At 40.1% G+C, this 22,742-nt stretch overlaps 3 protein-coding genes across 9 annotated transcripts; 1 reads left to right on the top strand and 2 right to left on the bottom strand.

The window, feature by feature from the left end:
* Positions 1-8: 8 nt before the first annotated feature.
* Positions 9-11,443, bottom strand: rab3il1 (RAB3A interacting protein (rabin3)-like 1). Of its 6 annotated transcripts, XM_044356928.1 has the most exons (13): positions 11,350-11,443; positions 10,727-11,023; positions 6,431-6,614; positions 6,197-6,292; positions 4,743-4,820; positions 4,286-4,522; positions 3,946-4,065; positions 2,563-2,691; positions 2,373-2,485; positions 2,140-2,163; positions 1,600-1,699; positions 1,424-1,490; positions 9-1,282 (listed from the first exon to the last, which is right to left on the bottom strand). In XM_044356928.1, the coding sequence occupies exons 2-13, from the start codon at positions 10,945-10,947 to the stop codon at positions 1,197-1,199; spliced, it is 1,455 nt and encodes a 484-aa protein (XP_044212863.1). In that variant the 5' UTR covers positions 10,948-11,023; positions 11,350-11,443; the 3' UTR covers positions 9-1,196. The 6 variants fall into 6 exon arrangements, with proteins under 6 accessions (XP_044212863.1, XP_044212865.1, XP_044212866.1 ...); XM_044356930.1 differs by lacking the exon at positions 2,140-2,163; XM_044356931.1 differs by lacking the exon at positions 3,946-4,065.
* A 152-nt stretch (positions 11,444-11,595) lies between these two features.
* Positions 11,596-17,713, top strand: best1 (bestrophin 1). 2 transcript variants are annotated; one of them, XM_044356911.1, is made up of 10 exons: positions 11,596-12,064; positions 12,398-12,697; positions 13,392-13,486; positions 13,641-13,874; positions 14,137-14,291; positions 14,417-14,494; positions 14,812-14,964; positions 15,043-15,123; positions 15,228-15,379; positions 16,294-17,713. In XM_044356911.1, the coding sequence occupies exons 2-10, from the start codon at positions 12,546-12,548 to the stop codon at positions 17,378-17,380; spliced, it is 2,187 nt and encodes a 728-aa protein (XP_044212846.1). In that variant the 5' UTR covers positions 11,596-12,064; positions 12,398-12,545; the 3' UTR covers positions 17,381-17,713. The 2 variants fall into 2 exon arrangements, with proteins under 2 accessions (XP_044212846.1, XP_044212847.1); XM_044356912.1 differs by lacking the exon at positions 14,417-14,494.
* Positions 17,714-17,950: 237 nt separating this feature from the next.
* Positions 17,951-21,425, bottom strand: fth1b (ferritin, heavy polypeptide 1b). Its single transcript, XM_044356957.1, has 5 exons — positions 21,283-21,425; positions 19,453-19,556; positions 19,207-19,353; positions 18,696-18,821; positions 17,951-18,599 (listed from the first exon to the last, which is right to left on the bottom strand). Exons 2-5 carry the CDS (start codon positions 19,552-19,554, stop codon positions 18,441-18,443), a joined length of 534 nt encoding a protein of 177 aa, XP_044212892.1. The 5' UTR covers positions 19,555-19,556; positions 21,283-21,425; the 3' UTR covers positions 17,951-18,440.
* Between the last annotated feature and the right edge of the window lie 1,317 nt (positions 21,426-22,742).

The following is a 22,742-nucleotide window of genomic DNA, read 5'->3' as shown; positions in this document are numbered from 1 at the left end:
AAAGGTGATGTAGTCAGGCTACAATGCCTCATCTTTAATGGAGCGTTTACACTGGAAGACATTATCATCAGTACACTGAGGTTAGGAACCTCAAAGCCCTAAATAAGGCTAAGAAGCAGTTATTGCACTTTCTGACTCAATATTCTTCATTTTTACCTTCAAAAGACTTTTTTTTCTGTAAAAATTGGCCATTAATAATAATAAATCTATACTATGAGGTACGACAGCCAATATAATTGCATAATATGGCTATGAACTGCATTCATGCAAAGTCATTTATGGCTTATACTGTATGTACATACTGTTGATTGCAGACGTGCAAAACTACAGTTGTGCATATTGCAATCATATCACATGTATTAAAGCTTGTTCATTTACCAGCTACATAGTAAAGCTGTTACTAATTCATTGACATTATATCTGATTATTAAGTACAGGCCAGGCTAACATGCAGCAGAAGCTGCAGGTGTTTTTTTTGTTTTTTTTAATACAAGGCATCTAGAACAGGTAGTGCAAGAGTGCATCGACAAAATTAAGGCCATGCGGGGACAAAATGTCCTTGCTGTGGTGGTAAGTGATGCATAAGAAATAGATCACTGTTTGGTGAGATCTACATAGATTATTATCAATCTCACAATGAAACTATTACATATATACTTACTTATATAAGTATGTAATACTTGAGGTAAGAGACCAACTACACTCTGCAGGTTGCGGTCATCCTGTGCTCTGCTCATCTTTTCAACAGACTAATGCCTGAAACATGACACATACCATCTATTGTATTAGCATGAGAAGTTGTGTGTACTCCACCGGGGAGGTTCAGCGCTCACAAGAATAAAAACTGAAACACTTGCAAAGAGAATATCTGGAGGACAGTGGTTAGTTACTTGGCCTGCAATACAACAGAAAATTATATTTTACAAATCTGGGAATAACAGCCTGTCTAAAAATAATTTTTACTTATTTCCTGCAGTATTGGTTTGACTCTAATTGCAAATTCAAAAGTGGCAGTTAATTATTTTCTGCTTCCCTTGTTGATTGACCTTTGCTGCAGCACTCATGTTGTACACCCTCTGCTACAAAAACTGATCCAAGACCTGTTTGTTACCACAGTTTAACCCAGACTTGTCTGAGTAAGTAAGATCCTGGGATCATGCTGTCCTGTTGGGTGTTTTAGTGAACTGTCGGGTCCTCTAGCCCTGGTCAGTGAAGTAGAAACCTAACTTGGCCACAGTCATTTCTCTGCGGAGACGCATCACCTCCCAGAACATCTGCTCCACTGGACGAGAGCACAGAGACAACAGAAGATACAACATTTCATTGGTTGAATAAACCTCCTGTTTAAAAGCAAACCAGACAAAAGCACAAGCACAAAAAATTACATAAAATTTCTATATAATAGATGTTGATGTTGACTTACCATCGTGTTTCACCAGACCCTGCTGGATGTAGCGGATATACGTAAAAAAATTGCAAACAGCCGTGATCTAGAAAGGTAAAATAAAGGACAAGGTCACTTTAAGCAACATTTGACAACATTTAACAGTAGCAGCAGCAGTGTATCATGATAAAGGTTACAGAGATAAAGACAGTTACCCGTGCTCTGCTGGAAGGAGAGATGTAGTAGTAGCTCCCCTTGTCGCCAAGTTTAATGCGATGTCGGCAGAGCCGCGACACGCCGCTTAATGCACATTTTCTACAAGCAGAGAAAGATCAGCTGTAAAAAAAAAAAAAAAAAAATGCACCTACAAGACATGGATACACACAGTCATTGTTTTATTTCAGCAAACACTGGACATGAGTTACGTCCCTTCACTAATAACAATAAGACAAATCCCAACTTAGAACAAGGCTAAACAAGACAAAATACATTCCAGACGAAAGCAAGCTCCAGAAGAGAAACAGAAGAGAGGTGCACGATCAGAGAAAGTTAGTCATCGGAAGAGGAAAAGGTTGTAGGTTAGATGAATATAAACAATGACACATGCAGAACCACATCTGGTTAATTTAAAGATTTGCTGACGGTTTTCCTCAACTGACTTTTTTAGACGTCTGGAAAGTCAGAATTAATTTCATGACACAGTAATTTGTGTTAGTGAAAAACTTAACAGGCGTTCGTTTCCTGAGGGGACTTACGTTTCTATTGCTGCCCTAAAGCCACTGGAAAAACAAAGATTTTCATCAGACAGGGATTAGAAATGTGCCCGTTGGTTAAATCCCTCACAGATATACGATAAGAAAAGTAAATCATCAGGAGAGAAACCAAAACCAAATAAGAGTGAATTTTCAGTGTTGACTGGCTGTTGTTTAGCAGTGAAGGGTCAAAGAGAGGACAGCATGATAGTCATTACATAGACATGATAACTCACTTAGGGCCTCCGCACTCAATCGCTGAGGCTTTAACCATCGGTAATGCTGACATGGCCACAGGCTCGATAGTCAAAGAGTTGTTTTCCACCGCGCTCTGCACCAGCTGGGACAACTGTGGAGAGCAGCGACAATAAAATACCACACATGTAATGGTTTAATGGTTCTGCGAAGAAGCAGTGAGATTCTGACCTCAGATCTTGTGAAGGAGAGGCAGGGTCCAATATCTTCTCTGTAGATCCGACTCAGGAAGGCAGAGGAGCGGTCTAGACTCGGATGTTCCCTCCACATCAAAAACTCTGCATACAGAACTGAGTCCATCTGCAGAGAGAAACAATCTATCAGTCAATGAACCACCTGCCTGACGTGTCAACATGCAGCTACACCCGTCTTAACCCCTTTTTAATTATGGAAGCTTGTAATTGACAAGATAAAGTCATATTCAGAATAGAGACAAGTGGGCTGGCTAATTAGCAGAGATCTGCTCGTTTGCGTTTTGGCTCGAGAACAATGGATTTTAAACGTGAAGGCTAAAAAGATTTAAATAAGCAAAGCCAGCACCTTGACAAGTATTCATTAAACCATTTGTATTGATTAATAAACCTAAAAAACATCTTCTGACGGAATGTTAATTGAAGTAAAAAACTTTATTGTCAAAAATGTGAAATATTGCCTTTTGCTTCACAGCTCTGTAAATTTATAAAAGTCTACAGCCATGTTAGCATCTCTGTGAGGCTGTACGTAGGCACAGTGGTGCTTGGAGCTAAATGCATCCAGAGCATGCTCACATTAATGTTAGTTTAGCACGTTAGCATGCTAACATTTCCTAAGTGCTGCTGAGGTTGTCTGGACCACAGTGGTCGACCAACCAACCAACAACCCAAGAGCCATGGTGTGACTATGACTAAAAATAAGAAAACTGAGGACAGACATCAACAAGCAGTAGTAAAGTTTTAGAAAAATCATCATAAAATACAGAGAAATGGATAAACAGTTTAGTTAGAAAAAGACACTTAAGGAGGCTTTGCTTTCAGTTTTCTCACTGCATTTGGCAGTTTTGTGCTCTCTGATTTATATAGTCTGAATATTCAAAATGACGACTCCCGGCTGCAGACTTTAAGCCACTTAAAGAACAGGATCAAACTTTTCATCCAGTCATCAGTGCAAACAGCAAGTCAAAGGCCATAAGAATATGTGTTTGCTATTCTCCCATAAAAATGAGTTGTAGTTAAACATTAGAAGGATCAGCTCTTAACCAAACCAGTCAGGAGCCATAAACATTGTGTTTCACTAATACAAAACTTTATTATAAAAAGCCTATAAACCCTGTAAACAGAGTTGCCTCAGCAGTTTAAACATTATCATGTCCATCTGACAGCCACACTGAAAACAGAAGCAACACACTCAGTGTACACATCGGAAATACCGTGCTGTGTATCATTGTCACTTTGTGCTCTGGGGCAGGAAAAACACAATCATTGTCCTCTAAATGTGCACAGTTACAGCAAACAGATCCATTTTCAAGAGGCTGAACCCTGCAAGACTTATCAGGCCTGGTCGAAACGATGCAGTTACCTGTCTGCTGTCAGACCCTTGCCCCTCCCCCTGCTCCTGCCAATAAGGGTCATAGGTCATACTGACAGCCTGGCCAGGAACCAGGCAGAGAATCAGAGAGAGGAGAGCAGGAACAGCAGGCTGAGAGAGAGGAACAGACACCAGAGACAGAGGAGGAACAAGTGAGGGAGATGTTAGTACTAAGAGAAAGAACAAACAAGCAAAGAGGAAATGAATTTGCTGAAAACAAGACACAGACCACAGACGAGAAGAAGGAATAGAAGCAGAAATGCAAAAGTCTGAGGTTGTAGAAAAATACTCTGAGAAAAGAGACATGCGTATAAAACTTTATTCAGGTTACCTCTCGGTCTTCTTTGGCCACAGGCTGAACGGGAACTGAGGAGGGTTCAGGTTTTCCAGGTGAGGATGCGAAGGCACCGCTCGCGCTCTTGTTGCGGATGTGACCTCCGACATGTTTGTACGCTCCCCTGGTACCCGGAGACAGCAGCTGTGGATGCAGCTGGCGGTTCGGTGAAGAAGGCGTGGACGTCAACACTAGAGTCTTAAGAGCTGTAACTTCCGCTTGCAGAACATCAATCTGAGAGCCAGATGCAGAAAAAAAATGCAGACTTGGATTAGAGAAAGTGATGGAGGTCTGATGATGGGATGGAAACCAATAACTTAGATAAAAGGCTATTTATGTATCTAAATAAAACTTACTTAAAATAGCAGCCTGTTTTTGGACACATTAAAATGTGATTCAGAAATAGTTCAGGTGCTACAAAAGGATTGTAACAAACAAACCGAACTTCACACACCTTCCCCTGAGCCTCCTTCAGCTGTTTCTCCGCTGCTGCTTGTTTGACATTTGCTTCACGAACCATCTTGTGAGCTTCCTGAATATTGAAACATAAACACAAGGTTAAAACACTCTGTTGTTGTTGTTGTTGAAGATATCTGTGAAAAAAATTAATTGGTGAAAAGAAGTAATTCCTCCTTGTGCTCCATTAGAGCATTATCTTGCATATTGTCTTATGATACTATCAAATATTTATTATCATATTGTCATATTCTCAATAAAGATATTGTGGAAAAAAAACATGTTGCTAACAGCTAGAGTTAAAACAATTAGTTCAGTTAGCTGACTGGCAGAAAATTAACCAACCAAAATTAGCCTATCATAAACCAATAGCATTATCAATTAACTGTTGATGTCAGATGTAAAAAAATGCCAAACGTTCTCTGGGTTTTAGCCAGTTGGTCAGACAACACTAGACATTTGAAGAACATCAGCCTGGAAAACTGTGATGGACATTTTTCACTATTTTCTGACATTTTATAGAGTAAACAATGAATTGATTAATTGACTAGAAGATTACAATATTTAAGAATCTTGTATTCATCTGTGCAAGCTTACAGCACTGCTGCACTATTTGTCTAATTTTGTCCTCAGTTTTAACGGTGTAAATAATATACACTTTATACATCTCCAAAGAGCTGCTACGATTAGTTGATTAATCAATTAGTCAAGCGACAGAAAATTAGTCACCAATTATTTTGGTAATCAATTAATCATTTGGAGCCATTTTTAAGAAAATGGCTCCAAATGATTACCTCTTTGCTGGTGAATATCTTCGGGTTGTGGACTGTTAGTCGGAACAAAACAAGACATTTGAGGACGTCACCTTGGAAACAGTGATCAACATTTTTCACCATTTTCTGATATTTTATAGTCCAAACAAATAATCAATTAATTGAGAAGATTAATCGATAATGAAAATAATCGTTAGTTGCAGCCCTACATCTCAATACATTTGATAATTTGTCTTTTTTGCTTTTTGCTTTTGTGTGTGTGAATATGGGTGTGTGTGCTTGTTTTATGGATCATCCATACTGTTTTACCTCATGTATTTTTTGTGCTGTTACCTTTTCTGTATGCACCTCTGACCAAATGAATTTCATCTTTTGGATAATAAAATAAAGAGAGCTGAGGAGAAGTAGCATGGGGATCATTCCCATTATAAGCAGTTATTTGATCCATTGTTAATATAATAAAATATTGACTAGTACAGATTTAAAACATTCCAGATGAATATTTTGTCTCTCTGTAGTGGAAAAGCTGAAACTTTGCAGTGTTAACCTTCCAGTAAATATGCTGTATTGCAATGCAAACTGTGAATTTGACGAGTCATCACAGCATCACATCACTTGCGTCATCATCAGGGCCTGATGCGCGTGCCAAATTTGCAGTACACTCAGAAGTCCTGCTTACCTCAAACAAACTGGCGGTCAGCTCTTCCAGCTCTTGCTCCAGCTGATTCCTGACCTGCGACAGACGTTCACATTCCTTGTCTTTTAGTTTCAGTTCCTGAAATGTGCAGGAGAAAAAGTCACGACAGCGTTTAACAAGGAAGGACGTTTGCATTGTCAGCCTTTTTTTTTCTCCAGGTCACACAGTGCTACGTGTGTGTGTGTGTGTGTCATGTTAGCATAAAGTAGGTTACACCTTCTTTGCAGCATCCAGCTGTTCCCTTAGGATCTCCGAGCCCTTCTCTCGGATTTCTTTTTCTCGGATTTCCAGAGAGGAGCTACGGAGCCGGGAGAGGTCACCATGGTCTCTGCCTGAGGTGGGCCCAGCCTGGCCCCCTCCCTCCATCCTGGGCTCTGGCTCTGGATCCAGATCTACCAACCTTAACAGGATCACAAACAAAAATATAATCAGTTTAGTTATCTTAATTTTAGTTATATTAATTCATCTCCCTCTCTCTCTACAAATATACTTACTTACAAATATACACGTTATGCAATAATCCTGTCAAGCTAAGAGGTCTGACCATGTAGTCACAATGTTCAGCCGGGAAGCCTTGTTGCATGTCATCCCCCCTCTCTTTCCTATCCGCTCCCCGCTGTACTCTCTAATAAAAGGCACAAACATTAAAATCAATCTGACTGTACAGTAGGCCTATAGAACGTGAAACATGACTGGATGTCTGCTGGTACCAGCGGAGATAAAGAAGTCTTTACTGCATTTGTCTGACGGCTGCAATAAGATTTGACATGCAAAACACGCCTTGTTGGAGTTGAAACAACAAGGCGTGTTTTGCTAGTTTGCCAAATTAGTCATTATACACACTCACCGAGCACTTCATTAAGGAACACCTGTGCAATCTGAGACAACAGCTCTGCCATAAATTCTACTTTTACGAAGCTTATGCAGCTTCAGTTTTCAGGTGATAATTCTGTACTATATTCTAATGCTGTAACAGACACCGTCCTGTTGTCTAATGTTAAGCACAACATGCTTGAAAACTAAGGTGGGAAACATTTTAATGAACTTTACATATTATATAAATGTTTTTGACATATGTAGAGCTGCAGTAATTCTTCGTCTAATGGGACAGTGTCTGACAGCATCAAAATATCCTGTCACTCAGCTTTAATGATTCATATTTTATCACTAGTAAAAACTTCACTATATATCCTCTATGATCGTAAGCTGAATATCTTTGGGTTGTGAACAAAACAAGACATTTGAGGAAGTCTTCTTGAGCTTTGTTCAGTGATGAACATGTTTCACCATTTTCTGACATTTTATGGACCAAACAACTAATCGATTCATCAAGAAATTAATCGATGATGAAAATAATTGTTATATAATTGTTAAATATATGTATCCTACTGCTTGACATAAATAATATCAACTCAAGAGCAGTGGTAAAAGAAATATTCATAAGATAGGTCTATCTCATAAATAGATAAAAGTCTCACCAACAATAGAGACAGAACATAATTTTTTCACAATTATCTAACAAGAAAAAACCATCTCACTGGACAAAATGTGAAGGAAACCTGTAGAAATGTGTATTGTATTGAGTATTGATGCTTTCACCAGTGACAATCACAAGGTAGAAACAGGTAATCAAACATCTACATATGAAAACTATAAACTGCTAATAATGTAAACTAACAAATAGCAGTTTATATCATATATATCCATCAAGGAACATCTGTGTAATCTGATACAACCAAATACAACAGCTCTGTTTACTAGTGATGAACAGCTAGTGAGTGAAATCAAACCATCTGCTACTACATTTCATCAAAACCTGCAGAGTCTACATTGTTATTTTCCCACAAAGTTGTTAAGTTAAATCTCCAAGCTGCAAACTGCCTTAAAAAATAAGAACTTTTAGCAGCTAACCTAGCTGGTTCTCGCTAGCTATAAACTACAACTTTTTTTTTTATATACGGAGAGGTTTCCCCCTCAGTATCTGCCCTTTTATCCCGTCAGATAAACCTCCCGACCTGGCTGTGTACCTGTCAGCTTCTCCCCTCCAGTGTCCTCCGGTTGTTGTTGATGGTAAATCAACGAAATGTGGTGCAGAAGAGCTAACGTTAGCTAGTTTCAGTGAAACTAATCTCGGCGGTTTTAAATCACACAGCGGAGGAATGCGGACGCTGACGTAACAACCAACGACAACAACGGCAGCAGCTGTCTGACGGCAGCAAAAAGAGATGAGGTTTAAAAGTGTGACACCGACTTTGGTTTATAGGTTTCCAGCCGTATACTTCACTGTGTTTCTTCTCATCCTCGCGTTATTGTTTCCAAGCGTGAAAAAGACTGTCTGCCTGCCCCGTTTCTGGTTGTTTCCCAGCGGTCACATGACACGCGCATCCACTCCCAACCACAGCTCCCAACGCCCCGACCCAAACATCCGGACCGCAGCCGGTGACCTCCCAAAACAGCCAGCATCCAGCCTGTACATCCACAGCTACTGACATCCACATTAAAGCCACTGACACCCACATTTAAGCCACTGACATCCACACTTCAGCCAGCATCCAGCCTATCTAACAGGGTCATCCACTTATCTTCTGATGCATCAACACACATGGTTAACTGTTTATCTATGAGTGGTGAAAGAGGTATTCAGGTTCTTTACTTAAGTAGAAATACTGTAGTCTAAAAAAATACTCCAATACAAGTCCTGAATTCAAAACGTTAAAGGCAGTGGTGGAAAGTAACTAAGTACATTTAAGCTACTTTATACTTCCACTCCACTACATTTCAGAGGGAAATATTGTACTTTCTACTTTAGTTACTTTTCAGATGAAGATTTGAAACAATGGATAATAAAACAAGTTTTTAAAATACAACACATTGTTAAAGATTAAAGAAGTAGTTTCCAACCTTTTTGGCTTTTGACGTCTTATAAAAAGCAGTGTGTAGTCGGGGTCACATTTCAGATGTCTATGAGTTGTTAACAGCTCCACCAAACAGTGATTTTTCCCTCTAAACTTCTCACATGGTTTCATTTCAGTAAATGTTTAAATGATCCAATATTTCACCAAAAATCAAAGCTTAGAGGAAAAAGTCCAAAAACTGAAAACAGATTTGTGTATCAGAACTTTGTTTTTTCCTCTTTCCTCTCCCATTAACCATCTCATGACCCCTCAGATTTACCCGGTGACCCTTTGGGGGGCTCGACCCCTAGGTTGGGAACCACTGGACTAAACTACCTAACTTTATATAAAGTAGTTGAAACCAGCTCCACCTCCAGCAGCTACAACAGTAACATGCTGCTTACACACTGAAGCTTCAGTATTAATGATGTCATATATAATAATATATCAGTCAGAGGGACAAAACACTACTTTTACTTTAATATTTTAAGTACATTTTGCTGCTAATACCTATGTACTTTTACTTAAGTAGGATTTTTCATGCAGGACTTTTACTTGCTATATTGGTGCTTTTACTTCAGTAAAGGATCTGAGTGCTTCTTTCACCACTGCTTAAAGGATAGGTTCACAGTTTTTCAAGTATTTCTTAAAACAATAGTCAGGTGCCCATATAAACACTGAAAGAGGTTTTCCTCACTGTAATCATTCCTCCTGTTCATGCCGGCTACTAAAAGATCCCCTTCAAATGTGCTTTCATTGTAAGTGGTGGAGGCCAAAATCCACAATGTTACCACACAGTCATTTTGTGTAAAAAAAATGCATTTAAAAGTTGATCTGAAGCTTACATGAGGCTTCAGCAGTCTGAGTTAGTCATATCAAGTGAATATCTGCCACATTTACAGTCTTTTTAGCATCAAATTCCCTCTTTGTGTTTCCCTGTTGAGCTGCGGTGGAAGGATAGTAACAAAAAGATTGTAACGTTGCAAGATATCTACTTGATTTGACTCATTTGGACGACTGAAGCTTCATATTAGCTTCAGATAAACTTTTAAATACATTTTTGGACAACTGTGTACTTTAGCCTCCATCACTTACACTGTACGTGTATTATGAAGGAATCTTCTAATGGCAAGTATGAACAGGAGGAATGATTACAGCCAGAAAAACCTGTTTCAATGTTAATTTGGACACCTGACTGTTGTTTTAAGACCTTAAGTAAAAGTAGAAATATTGTAGTCTGAAAATACTAAAGTACAGGTAAAAGTCCTGAATTAAAAATGTTACTTAAGTAAAAGTACAGAAGAAAAATCAGAAACTCGTACCTAAAGTATCAAAAGTAAAAGTACTCATCATGCAGACTGACTATTTTAGAGTCTTATATTATTATAGTATATTGCCAAAATTCTGACTTACTTTGTAATAATTTAGAATTTTTATCTCATAATGTTTTTCTATCTTATCATTTTGACTTAGTAAGTTCTTTCACTGAAAATGGGCACAGCAAAGAGCATCAAACTGCACTATGGCCATTTTTGACCAATAAAAGCATTATGTTTGTTCCATATAGATAAGGATATATGATCTGTCTTGCCCTGGTGCTTCAGGATGAATTGTTTACCTTCCTACAGCACAGCCTTCCTCCTCAGTTTCCCTGCTGGACTTGTTGTGTCTGGCTGCAGCCTGTCCCAGGACTCCAGGTGTCCCAAAAAAGACGGTCGAGGAATATACTGCTATTCCAGATCTGCCTGCCTTGAGGACTTCATATCCTGGGCTGGATGAAGTTGCAGACGGTGGAGAAGAAGAAATCTGGACGCTGTGAATTCCCTCAAAAGCATCCATGTCTCTAATGAGTGCAGAGACTCAATAGGAGCTGCTGGAGTTTAATTCAGCTTGATATGTATGATGAGCCTGATGCCTGTGGATGCAAATTCAAAAAAGAAATGACACAAATACTAAACTCTAAAGGTTCCTCTAAATCTATCACCACCCCTCAGAGATGTAGTCCTCCAGTAGTCAGTGAACAAGCCATGACCTCTACAGTGTTTAAACTTTAACTTTAACATTTCCCTCTCTGCATACTGCAGAGCCAGGGAGGTCAGGCTCTTTTCTTTGCAGGTTGTCATGCTGAAGGAATTTCTTTCTTTGAGATATCAAGTGTACACATAAGTTAGGAAGCAGTATCCTGCAAGTATCAGACCTCCAAGATGACTTAATAACAAAATATACACAAGGCACACTCACCAAAGTAGTGAAAATTGATTCCCAGTTGTAGCCAGTGCATCAGAAATCTGCAAAAACTGCTGAAACTGAGCTTTGAAAATCCCTAGCTGGAGAGTTTAAGAAGTTGAACCCTGCCTGCACTTCGCCCTGCTGCTGCTGGTGGTAAGACGGGAAGGGTTAATCACTAACACCTTCTGGCCAGGAACAACTCAGCTGTACACATTTCTTCCAGCAGAGGGGGCGACACACAGTCTCACCTGATCAACAGTTTTCCATGATCAAATACTGAATGATGCTTCAAAAGAAAAATACTCAGTTTTCCTACTAGATGTTAACTGAAATGCAGAAATTATATTAAAAAGTGTGTGTTTGTAATACAGAAAGAGGCAGAGAGAAATGACAGTGCGTGTATGTGTTAGACTTAGAAGGAAAGTTGCTGAAATTGGTTTCATAAAGTCATATTTCAACAATCTTAAACCCATCTGTGCAGCGTTCATGCCTTAAACCAACCTATTTGTGGTAGTGTGTGTGATTTGTTCGGATTAACAGGACCCGGACTTCACAATGCAGCTTTGTTGCTGAAACAGATTAAGACATCAAGTGACCGGAGGTGTAGGAGTGCCTTGCTCTCTTTTTCTTTCCTGCTTCCCTTTCTCCAACATTCTCCTCAGAGGCTGGTGACACGCTCCTCATCAGCCACAGTGAGTACGATGGCCAGACGTTTTCACATTCAGGGGTAAGTAACTGCAACTTCACAGTCTTGTGTTTGAGTCTGTAAATTTGACCTTTTGTGACCCCTACATATTGTTAATGCATTGTGTAGCCCTAAAAACATCTCCTCAGACTTAGTGGTGTATTTTAACTCCAAAAAATGATGATAATGATTATTTTGAATGATTATTTAAGTGTGTAGAGAATGGAAAATCCATATTAGTTGGTGTAGGGGATAAGAACTCTGCTCTGCATCTCAACACAGTAGGGGTGACTGAATCCAAATGTATGGATTATTAAGTAGAGCACATATCTAAAATAACTGACCCTCCTGTTTTGTTTTGATCTATAATTCTAGATGTGAGACCAATCTGGCCTTATGAGATCCAGGTCGACTGCTGATTTTGAGCTCAGACGAAGCACCAAAAACAACATCACGCTGGTTTCCTTCATGTCAGGCCACAGTGAGCAAGAAAGTTGGCCAGCAAGCAGCAGCAACAGCAGCAATGACAGTCACCTACTCTCGCAGGGTTGCAGATGCAGGTCTGGGGACCTTTTTTCACCTGCTCCTGCGCTGGAAGGGCAGCATCTATAAACTGCTCTACAGAGAGCTCATCATCTTCACTCTTCTCTACTACTTCTTCAGTATTGTTTATAGGTACTCTTTCAGAGAATACACTGAGCATACTCCATCAGTCTGCAGAGAGAGTAACTATGGACTATATAAACTAGATTTTTTAGACTGATTATAAAAAAATTATTATAGTATAAAAAGATATCAGATAATGATATATCGGCCAATATTCTTTTTTTTTTTTACTTAAACATTTTTGTATTCCTTAAATTTGGTTATTGTAACATTGTGACCAAGATATGAACTGAACTGGTCATTTTACAGATGAAAAATAAACTTGTCAGTGCTCTCCAGTAGACAAACAGTATCGGCCAATTTATCAGCTCCAACAGTGACATTATTTAATAGTGTTCATAACTGGGATATGGGGACCACTAGAGGTCTTTGAGAGACCTTCAGGGGATCCAGAGTTTAGGAATAGTAAAATTTCACTTCCATTTTAAGCAATAAAGTATATTAATTGAATAGTATAAAGACAATCTGATAACATCAAAGTTTCAATATACCAATTGCTGTTGTCTCACATGACAGAGTAAAATTGGACAAACATTCTCAAATGGGGGGTTCAGTATCTATTTAGGGGTCCTTCACATGAAAAATATTGGAAACCTAAAGTTTAGTGTATTTTCTAAAGCACAAGTTATGTGAAGATATGTGGTGTAAGTTCTGGTCTTCTCAGTTCATTTGAAGGGACTAAGCAGATGTTTTTTTCCACAAGGTTTGTGTTCAATGATGACCAGAAGAGGCTGTTTGAGAAGCTGTCAATATATTGTGACCACTATGCAGAGCTCATCCCAGTGTCCTTTGTTCTTGGTGAGTTGATAGTTTCACTCCTTTAACTGCACCATCATTTAAATTTTAATCCTAACATGGACAATAGTTGTGTATAAATCTAAATTTGTGGAAACCATCACAGGAGGCTGGTATCTAATTCCATTATTTTTATTTATTTATTTTTTTTTGCCAGGTTTCTATGTAACCTTGGTGGTGTCCCGTTGGTGGGGTCAGTTTGAGAACGTGCCCTGGCCAGACCGCCTGGCAGCATTAGTTGGTGGCCATGTTCGTGGAGCTGACGAGGCTGCCAGACTGACCCGACGAACTCTGATGAGATACGCCAACCTCTCTGGCGTGCTCATTTACCGCTCTGTCAGCACAGCCGTCTACAAGAGGTTTCCTACCATGGAGCATCTGGTGCAGGCAGGTATGATGTGGCACTATAACCAGGAACAGTTGCTGTATCCACTAAAAAAGACATGGTGATTCTGGACCAGCATGGCACAGGTTCAGGCTCAGTCTTTCCATCTGCTGTGGTTGAACTATTTGTACTTGGTGATGTAATGTCTGAGATTATGAGCTGAGGTCTGGCCGCTGACCAAGATTGAACACATAAAAACAAACTACTTAAGATACTTCCTAAATGGGGTGTTTTGACTGCTTTTGTCTTTTCGCTTTGTCACTTTCAGGTTTGATGACATCAGAGGAGCTGAGGCACCTGGAGGACTTGCCCTCTCCTCATAACAAGTTCTGGGTTCCCTGCATGTGGTTCGTCAGTCTGGCTCTAAGAGCCCGGACTGAGGGTCGCATCAACAATGACGTGGCGCTCACAGCTATTCTCACTGTAGGTTTTCATTTGTGTCTGTCAGCAGGCTGAAAGAGCCTGAACATCTTTACTTTGAGGTGACCGTAGCTTGAAAACATTTTTTAAAATCAGTTTTGTATGTCCCGCTTTTCTTCTCTGTTCAGGAGTTGAATAGTTTACGGGCAAAGTGTATGAAGCTGTACGGTTATGACTGGATCAGCCTCCCTCTTGTCTATACTCAGGTGTTGTTGATATAATGTGCTGTGACTGACATTAATGGCTTAGCAGTAGATTTTGTAGATTTAATTTAGTGATAAAACATGCAATGATTAGGTGTCAAAAAATTACTGCAAATGACACTGACGCTGTGCTAATATTAGGCTACATGTAGGCTATAAAAATATTATTCTGTCTTACAATAATCATCACATACCTGAAATCACTATTTGATCAAAATTAGCAATTAAACCTAACAATACAGTATGTAATCAGCAAATAAAACGTTACAAGACACGTTTGCTGTGAGCATTTCCAGATTTGACTCATGTCTTTTCATTAGGTGGCGACAGTGGCTGTCTACAGCTTTTTCCTGGCTTGTCTGATTGGTCGTCAGTTCTTGGATCCAACTCAAGGCTACCCTGGTCATGATCTGGACTTCTACCTGCCGGTTTTCACCCTGTTGCAGTTTTTCTTCTATGTTGGTTGGTTGAAGGTGAGACACAACAGATTGTGCAGGTTATGTGATCCAGTGACGTTTAACGTTTTAACATTTTTCTGTTCATGGTTTCAGGTGGCTGAGCAACTCATAAACCCTTTTGGTGAAGATGACGATGACTTTGAGACCAACTGGCTTGTTGATCGCAATTTACAGGTTTGGATCCAAACCAAACTATTTGCAACTTTTTCATTTCATTCATTTCAAGTGTAAACAATGGCTGTATTTTTCTACTTGCTGAAGTTTCTATTGTGTCCCAGGTGTCCTTGTTGTCTGTGGATGAGATGTACGACAGCCTGCCGTTGGTCGAGAAGGATATGTACTGGAATGAGTCCGAACCTCGACCTCCCTACACTGCTGCCAGTGCTGAACACTGCAAACCCTCCTTCATGGGCTCAGCACTGGATATCAGGTTCAGTTATGTTTTTATTTTCAGGGCAGGCAATTCTTTAAGGGGACCTATAATGCTCATTTCCAGCTTTTATTCTAGGACTCAACTAGAGAAGCTTTGTGTGATTCACAGTTCAAAAAACTCCTTATTTATTTTATACTGGCCCTTTATGCAGCCCCTCAGTTCAGCCTTTGTCTCTTAACAGGCAGTCTTGGCCCCTGTCTCTTTAAGGCCCCCCTCCCAATGAGCCCACATGAGATTGGCCAGCTTTCTGGAAAGCTGCCGAGGGGCAGCCGTACCAGAGTTGTGTCAAGTTACCACTGATGCAAACCCAACATTTCCCGCTTCACCGCGTCAAAAGCTTTTAAATGACTAAATCACAAGAGTCTTTTATTGTGAAGAATTTGCAGGAAATTAGACATGTTCCTCACTGAATTAGCAGAGCTTTCTTGGCAGCGCCAAAATCCAAGCGACACAACAACATATGGAGATATTTGGAGCTCTTTGTTCAGCGCATCAGTTAGAAATAATGCAGGGAGAAATAGTACCTCCAACAGGTAAACAGCAACTTTTACTTTGCAGTGCTGTGTTATGGAGAAACCCCATAATGTTAGTGGAATAGAACAGTGAACTTGTGCACTGTGCAGGGAGCAGATGACCATAAAAGAAATCTATTACGAGCCAACATCAGCCCGGGCTGAAAATAGAAAAAAAACAGTAGAAACGGAGCAGAGCAGTCTGAAGCCAGTGTTTTTTGCTCACAAGGATTACTTCTACATACGTTTACCTCATTATTTGACACTTTGGCCACGTTTAATGTTAACTTCCGACATTGTAACATTATATATATGACTGAAAATAAGGAAAAGCATAATAGGTGTCCTTTAAGATGTTCTAGCAAACCATCACCTAACTATCTTTTAAATCTACACCAGTGTTCCTAAGGAGGAGATGGAGTTTCAGTCCAATCTGGAGCAGATCAAAGAAAATGAGGAAGCAAACTACTCCACCCCACTGCTTGGAGGGCTGGGCCGCCTTCTCGGTGTCCAGTCCCCTAACTTTCCTCGCTCCTCCCGGGTCTCTCTGCTGCGTCGCCGCCCTGGAGCTCCACTAAGTCGCTTCCCCCTTTACCTGCACCCAGAGGCTCCATCTCCTCTAAGCCAGGCCCGCCAGCCCTTGAACCATGATCCAGACTATGCCTTCTCCAGTATGCCCCTGTACGAGAGGTCAGGTTTCTACAGCTGCCCACAAACACCAATCCACTGTGTGCCCCCTGCGGTGCCCCGTCCTCGACCCGCCCGGCGAACTCAGAACGAGTGTGACCGCAGCTGCAGCTCTTTGGCTCCTCCAATGGTGGGCTCACAGTTGCTTCCTCCTGACACCCCCAACCACATCCCCCCGCCGCCATCCTCTGCTTTCCCCTGGTTGAGTGGGGATGGTGAGGTGCCTTGTGCCCCGACCTTCTCCTTCCCCGACCCTCCACCTGAACTCTGCCCAATATCTAAACTCAGACCTGGACACGGCCTGCTGTCTCGCCGCCCTCTACCTCCCTGCCTCACTCTGGACACCTTGCCATCAGCTGACAGCCAGCCCGGACCCCCAAGTGCTCGGGCACAAGGAAGTGGGGGGGAAAGGGTGTTCTCATTCACTCCTCCATCTCGCCCAGCAGCAGCAAATCCCAGTAATCCCAACAGCAGCTCTAGCAGCATTAATGCAACAAGCACCAATAGCACTGGCACTACGGGAAGTGTCTGTAACGGCACAAGTCTCAGTAATTTTAGCAACCTTGGGAACTTCAGCACCAACATGAGAGCGAGCAACGGGGGCACCAATGGCAGCCAGAGCAATAACATGAACACAGTTTCCACTTCGGCGTCATCGCAGCAAGAAGCCAATCAGTCAAACTCGCCCAATGATTCAGGAATCTCATTGGCTGAAGGGGACCTGCTGGGCGTTTTGGTGGAGGGTGGGGTGAACAAGGCGGCTGGAGGAAGGGAGCAGGACTCAGAAAAGAAGGTGTGACTGTTTTTGTATCACATGTGGCATTCAAAATATTTCACACAAATAGGTATTAAACTATGTTAAATCTGAAATGAATTATAGTCAACTGGAGCCCTACTCACAATCGAAAAGTATTTGCTGCAAACACTGAGTTAATCTCCATTTCCTGGTAAGCTCTTACAGAACAATTAACCTACTTGTGAAGCAAAAAGCACCTTAACTGTAAACATGTAAGGAAGTTTCCTCTGAAACTCGACGAGGAACCAAAATGTGCATATCTTAAAACTCTGTAGTCCTCTTAGCACTGTTTCCTTGTTTTCTTTAATATTAAGTATCACTTTATGCTTCTTTTGTTATTTTAACCAGAATTTTTTTTTCAATAAAAAATTAAAACCTGAATTTGTTTACTACTTTATTTTTATTGTTATGTATAGAAATATATATGGTGTCTGTATGCCCAGGAAATACTTTCATGAATCCCACCTGAAAGAATATATTTAGAGCAATTACTTATACGTAATCCACAAAACATAAGCAATGAAACTCATAAAACTGATACATTTAAAAAGGAGCCACTCGATACTTCAAGGGTTCACTGACAGTTTAAAATCAACTTTATTATGTACACACATAAACTTAATATAAAAGCCTATAAATATTTCAGTGGCACAGTCCAGCCTGCGTACACTTAGTGCTCAAAGACAAGCAAATGTTTTTTTTAATTAACACAAACTTCGACCTCAGGTTTTACTGGTTTTAGGCATCATACTTTAGGAACACATCAGAAATATTCAAAAGATATATATTTAAAGGTTTTCTCAGTCTTTATTTGTGCAAAACATCTCTCAGATGGTTTGTAATCTGGAATGTAATGAGAAGTGAGCTCTGCAGTACTCCAGTTTAGAGAGCTATCTATGGCTTTTTCAAACTCTGCAGGTGATTGACAGCTAACTAACATAAATAACACAGTATCACAGTATCGTAACACAGTATCTGTATTATATGCAGTACATGTCAGGGACAGGCGGGGCAGGCTGGCATGCAGAGGTGACCAGGATGATCATCAGTGTCACAGCGTAGTTTAACTGGCCTCTTCAGCCATGGTGTGTTTGTCAAAGAGGTACTCAGCCATGCCGCTCTGTGGCGCTCCCATGCGGCGCAGGTTGGAGACCCAGTCAGCGAGCTGTTTGATAGATTTAACCTGCTCATCCAGAAAATGTGTCTCAATGAAGTCGCACATCTGTGGAAAAAAAAAGAAAATACACGATGTTGAATCTTACTCAGCTGTCACATCCTTCAAATGGCAGGTACTGTATGTTCTCTTAGTTCTGCTTACATGAGGATCATTGTGTTCAGTCGCCATTTTCTGCAGGTCCAGCAGGGATTGGTTTACGCTTTTCTCCAGCTGCAAAGCACACTCCAAAGCCTCCAGGCCGCTCCCCCACTCATCCCTATCGGGTTTCTGAGGTAGACACATAGAATAGAATATAACTTTATTGCCCACCAAAGTGGAAATTGTCTTTGGCCCATATTTAACACTGATATTACAAAACATCACATTTCTTTTAAGTAAAGAACGGAATTTTAATTCCTTAAGGCTTTATGGTTTTAGTCAGAGAAAATAATCAATCTCAAGACAGTAATTTGTCAGACATTTTCACTTTGACCATTTATTGTCCCCCAAAATTATCATAAAAATAACCAATACATTTTTTAATAATTACATCATTGCACTCCTTTTGCACTCAATTCACAAATATCTAAAAAGTATCACTCCACCGTGAAAACAAAACAAAAAAAAACCTTGACCATAATAACACGCTGTAACACTATTAATTATTACATACCCTGATGTCCTGCAGAAAAATCTTGCCTCCCCTCTTGTTCTGTAGACTCATCAGCTTCTCGGCATGCTCACGCTCCTCTTTGGACTGTGCACCAAAGAACTTTGCAAAATTCGGTAGGGATTTATCATCCCTATCAAAATAGTATGCCTGAAACCGACAGAAGTAAATAAGAAATCCTGCTAAAGACACGACAGCACTGAGCAGAGAAGATGCACATTGCACTACTTGTTTGAAAGTATTTCTTACCATAGAGAGATAAACATAAGAAGCATACAGCTCCAGGTTTATCTGTCTGTTGATGGCAGCCTCACAGTCCTGGTGGAAGTTTTGCCGAATTTGCGAACTCATTTCTGTATTAATCATAAAAATGAAGAAATGAATGTGAGCAAATTTCCATGACAGTCTTCTGCTGGTCAAATGTAAGGTAGTACATTGTTGGATATGAAAAGGTGAGCGAGTATAAATAGAAAATACCTCGCAGACAACCGCTAATTAAAGATCTACACACTGCATTGTAACCTGATACTTTAAAATCAGCTGATGCAGTTTGTGTTGCATCATGCTGACGCCGGCTGATGATACCTTTTCCCCTTCATTATCCCCGCAAACATCAACCCATGTCACTGAAACTCCTGCTACACTCAACCAATGGACTTCTCAAAAACAGCTACTTCATGCAAACATGCTGACAGGTGGAGTAACAAATTACTGCCACCAACACTTACACTTACCCAGTTAACAAAAACACTTTTATGTTCCCTCACTTACCCCTAGTAGTATCTACCCTTGCAGATAGTTTCAGGTGTATGTGATCAGGTTTTGAGATATCTGCCCTAACAAAAACCTCTCTGTATAATTCACAGACCTCATTGTGATCAGTTATCAGTTGCACCACTACACTAAGAAATATTCCCTGTGAAACTAACCTGATTTGGGTGAATTGATCCTTAAAAAGGATAGGTTCACAATGTTTCAAGTCTGTATTAAAACAACAGTCTGGTGCCCATATGAACACTGAGAGAGGTTTTGTTCGCTGTAACCATTCCTCCTGTTCATACTGGCTATTAAAAGATGCCCTTCAAATGCACTTTCATTGTGTGTAATGGTGGTGTGTTCACACAGTCATCTGAAAGTTTATCTGAAGTTTATATGAGGCTTCAGCAGTTAGTCTGAGTTAGTCATGTTGAGTGGACACCTGCCACATTTACAGACTTTTTAGCATCAAATTCCATCTTTGTGTTTCCCTGTTGGTGAACAGGGAAGGCGGCCCAGATGTGGTGGAAGTTAGTAACAATAAGAGGGACACTGGCACTAATAAGACTGTAACATTTAAAGATATCTACTTGATTTGACTAATTTGAACGACTGAAGCTTCCTATTAGCTTCAGTTAAACTTTTAAATACATTTTTGCATGGATTTTGGCCTCCATCACTTACATTGTAAGTGCATTATGAAGGGATCTTCTAATGGTCAGTATGAACAGGAGGAATGATTGTCGCAATAAAATGTTCATTTGGGTGCCTGGCTGCTGTTTTAAGACAGACTTGAAACATTGTGAATCTGCCCTTGAAAAGGACACAACCGCATTCATATTGATTCAGACTGACCTTCATTGCATAATAACCTTCTGGAAAGCCTGGAAACTGATCTAACATGTTTTTAAGTGAAGGACTACCCATAAAACTGAGATAATTTAACTGTTCTCTTTTAACTTCTGTATTCGGTTTGCAACTACTAATAAATCATTGACTGTTACAGAGCCATGACTGAAAAGATAACCTTGGCTGACGTTATGTTAAGTCTCAAAGCAGCACCAGATAGTTGTGAAATGCTGTAAAGCTGTTACAAGGTTTGCTAATGAGAAAATAACCGTGGTGATAATACTGACTGTTAATGTAGCTGATAAGTTAGTGTAGCTAGATAAGTTAGCTAAACAATGTTCGCTTGACCCTGTTCGCCAGCGAACCTCCATCCGCTCATATCAGTGACAGTGAGACAACACTTTCAACACCATAGATGACATTTTACAAGCTAGCTAGGAAGCTGGGTGGGAGTCATATTATATGTAGACGTACCTGTTTTGTCGGTTTGGGATTTTGCACCAAGGACCCCGGTGTAGCAATCCGATAAGCACCCAGAGACAAGCTAACGTCACCTGCTGTTAATAACGGCAGACGCAGTGCGCGCATGTGGCGTCGCTCGACTCTGTTAACGGTTAAAGGGGCGACGTCCGGACAGAGACGAAGTTAAAGTTATTAAAAAGACACGAACACACAAATGTAATTTAACACAGCAGTAAAAATGTTCTACTACTAAAAGATTTAGTCTTTGAAACAGCGGCTGCATTGAATTTAAGTGTAGAAAATCATATATATAGACTACGACCGTTGACATGACAAGTGAAGGTTGGTTGGGAATTTAAGTCAGCGACATCGCAACCTGGACTCTCCAAAGTGGGCTCCCTGGACCCCCAGGGGTCCGGGGCTCCCGAGTAAAAAGGGGAATAAATTATGTTCACTATAATTCCATCCATCAGTAACAAAATGACTGAATATATGACTATTTTGGTCATGGGTTTCATACACTTACTGTAATAAAACATCTAAAAGCAAAAATCTTATCAGATGGGGGTCCGTGGTCTAATTTGTGTCAGTTTAGGGGACTTTGACATGAAAAAAGTTTGAGAACCACTGCTTTAAGGGATAGGTTCACAATTTTTCATGTGTGTCTTAAAACAACAGTCAGGTGTGAACACTGAAAGAGGTTTTCGTCTCTGTAATCATTCCTCCTGTTCATACTGGCTGTTAAAAGGTCCCCTTCAAATGTGCTTTTAATGCAAGTGCATTATGAGAGGATCCTCTAATGGTTAGTATGAACAGGATGAATGATTATGGCAAGAAAAACATGTTTCAGATGTTCATTTGGGTACCTGACTGTTGTTTTAAAGCTGGAATGCCAGACCTTTGTCTCCCCCCTCTGGCAGCTGTTAATAACTCATAAACATCTGAAATGTGACCCCGACTACACACTGCTGTTTATAAAACGCCAAAAGCGAAAAAGGCTGGAAACCACTGGTTTAACAATGTGTTGTATTTTAAAATCTTGTTATATTATCCATTGTGTCAAATCTTCAACTGAAAAATAACTAAAGCTGTAAAATAAATGTAGTAGAGGTGAAAGTACAATATTTCCCTCTGAAATGTAGTGAAGCGGAAGTATAAAGTATCTTAAAATGTAAATACTCGAGTATAAGTACCTCAAAATTGTACTGAACAGTACTTGACTAAATGTACTCAGTTACTTTCCACCACTAGTTATCAGTAACATCTGTGATGTTCCTATTATGAGAGCTTAAAATGTCCCTCAGGTTTTTTCAGATCTGATCAAAAGCTGCAACCTACACATCATTTTTGGGTAATAAACCATTTTAATGTAATGTAATAAATCCTAAACATGGTGCTTCTACTATCATTTACACAGTCATTACATGCATTATACAAATTAAAGTTTTTACAAATAATCTGGCAAAAAAACA

This window comes from Thunnus albacares, chromosome 7 (assembly GCF_914725855.1).
Source record: "Thunnus albacares chromosome 7, fThuAlb1.1, whole genome shotgun sequence".
Lineage (NCBI taxonomy): Eukaryota > Metazoa > Chordata > Actinopteri > Scombriformes > Scombridae > Thunnus > Thunnus albacares.
The sequence above is the reverse complement of the archived record's forward strand: the minus strand, read 5'-3'. Positions and strand labels throughout refer to the sequence as shown.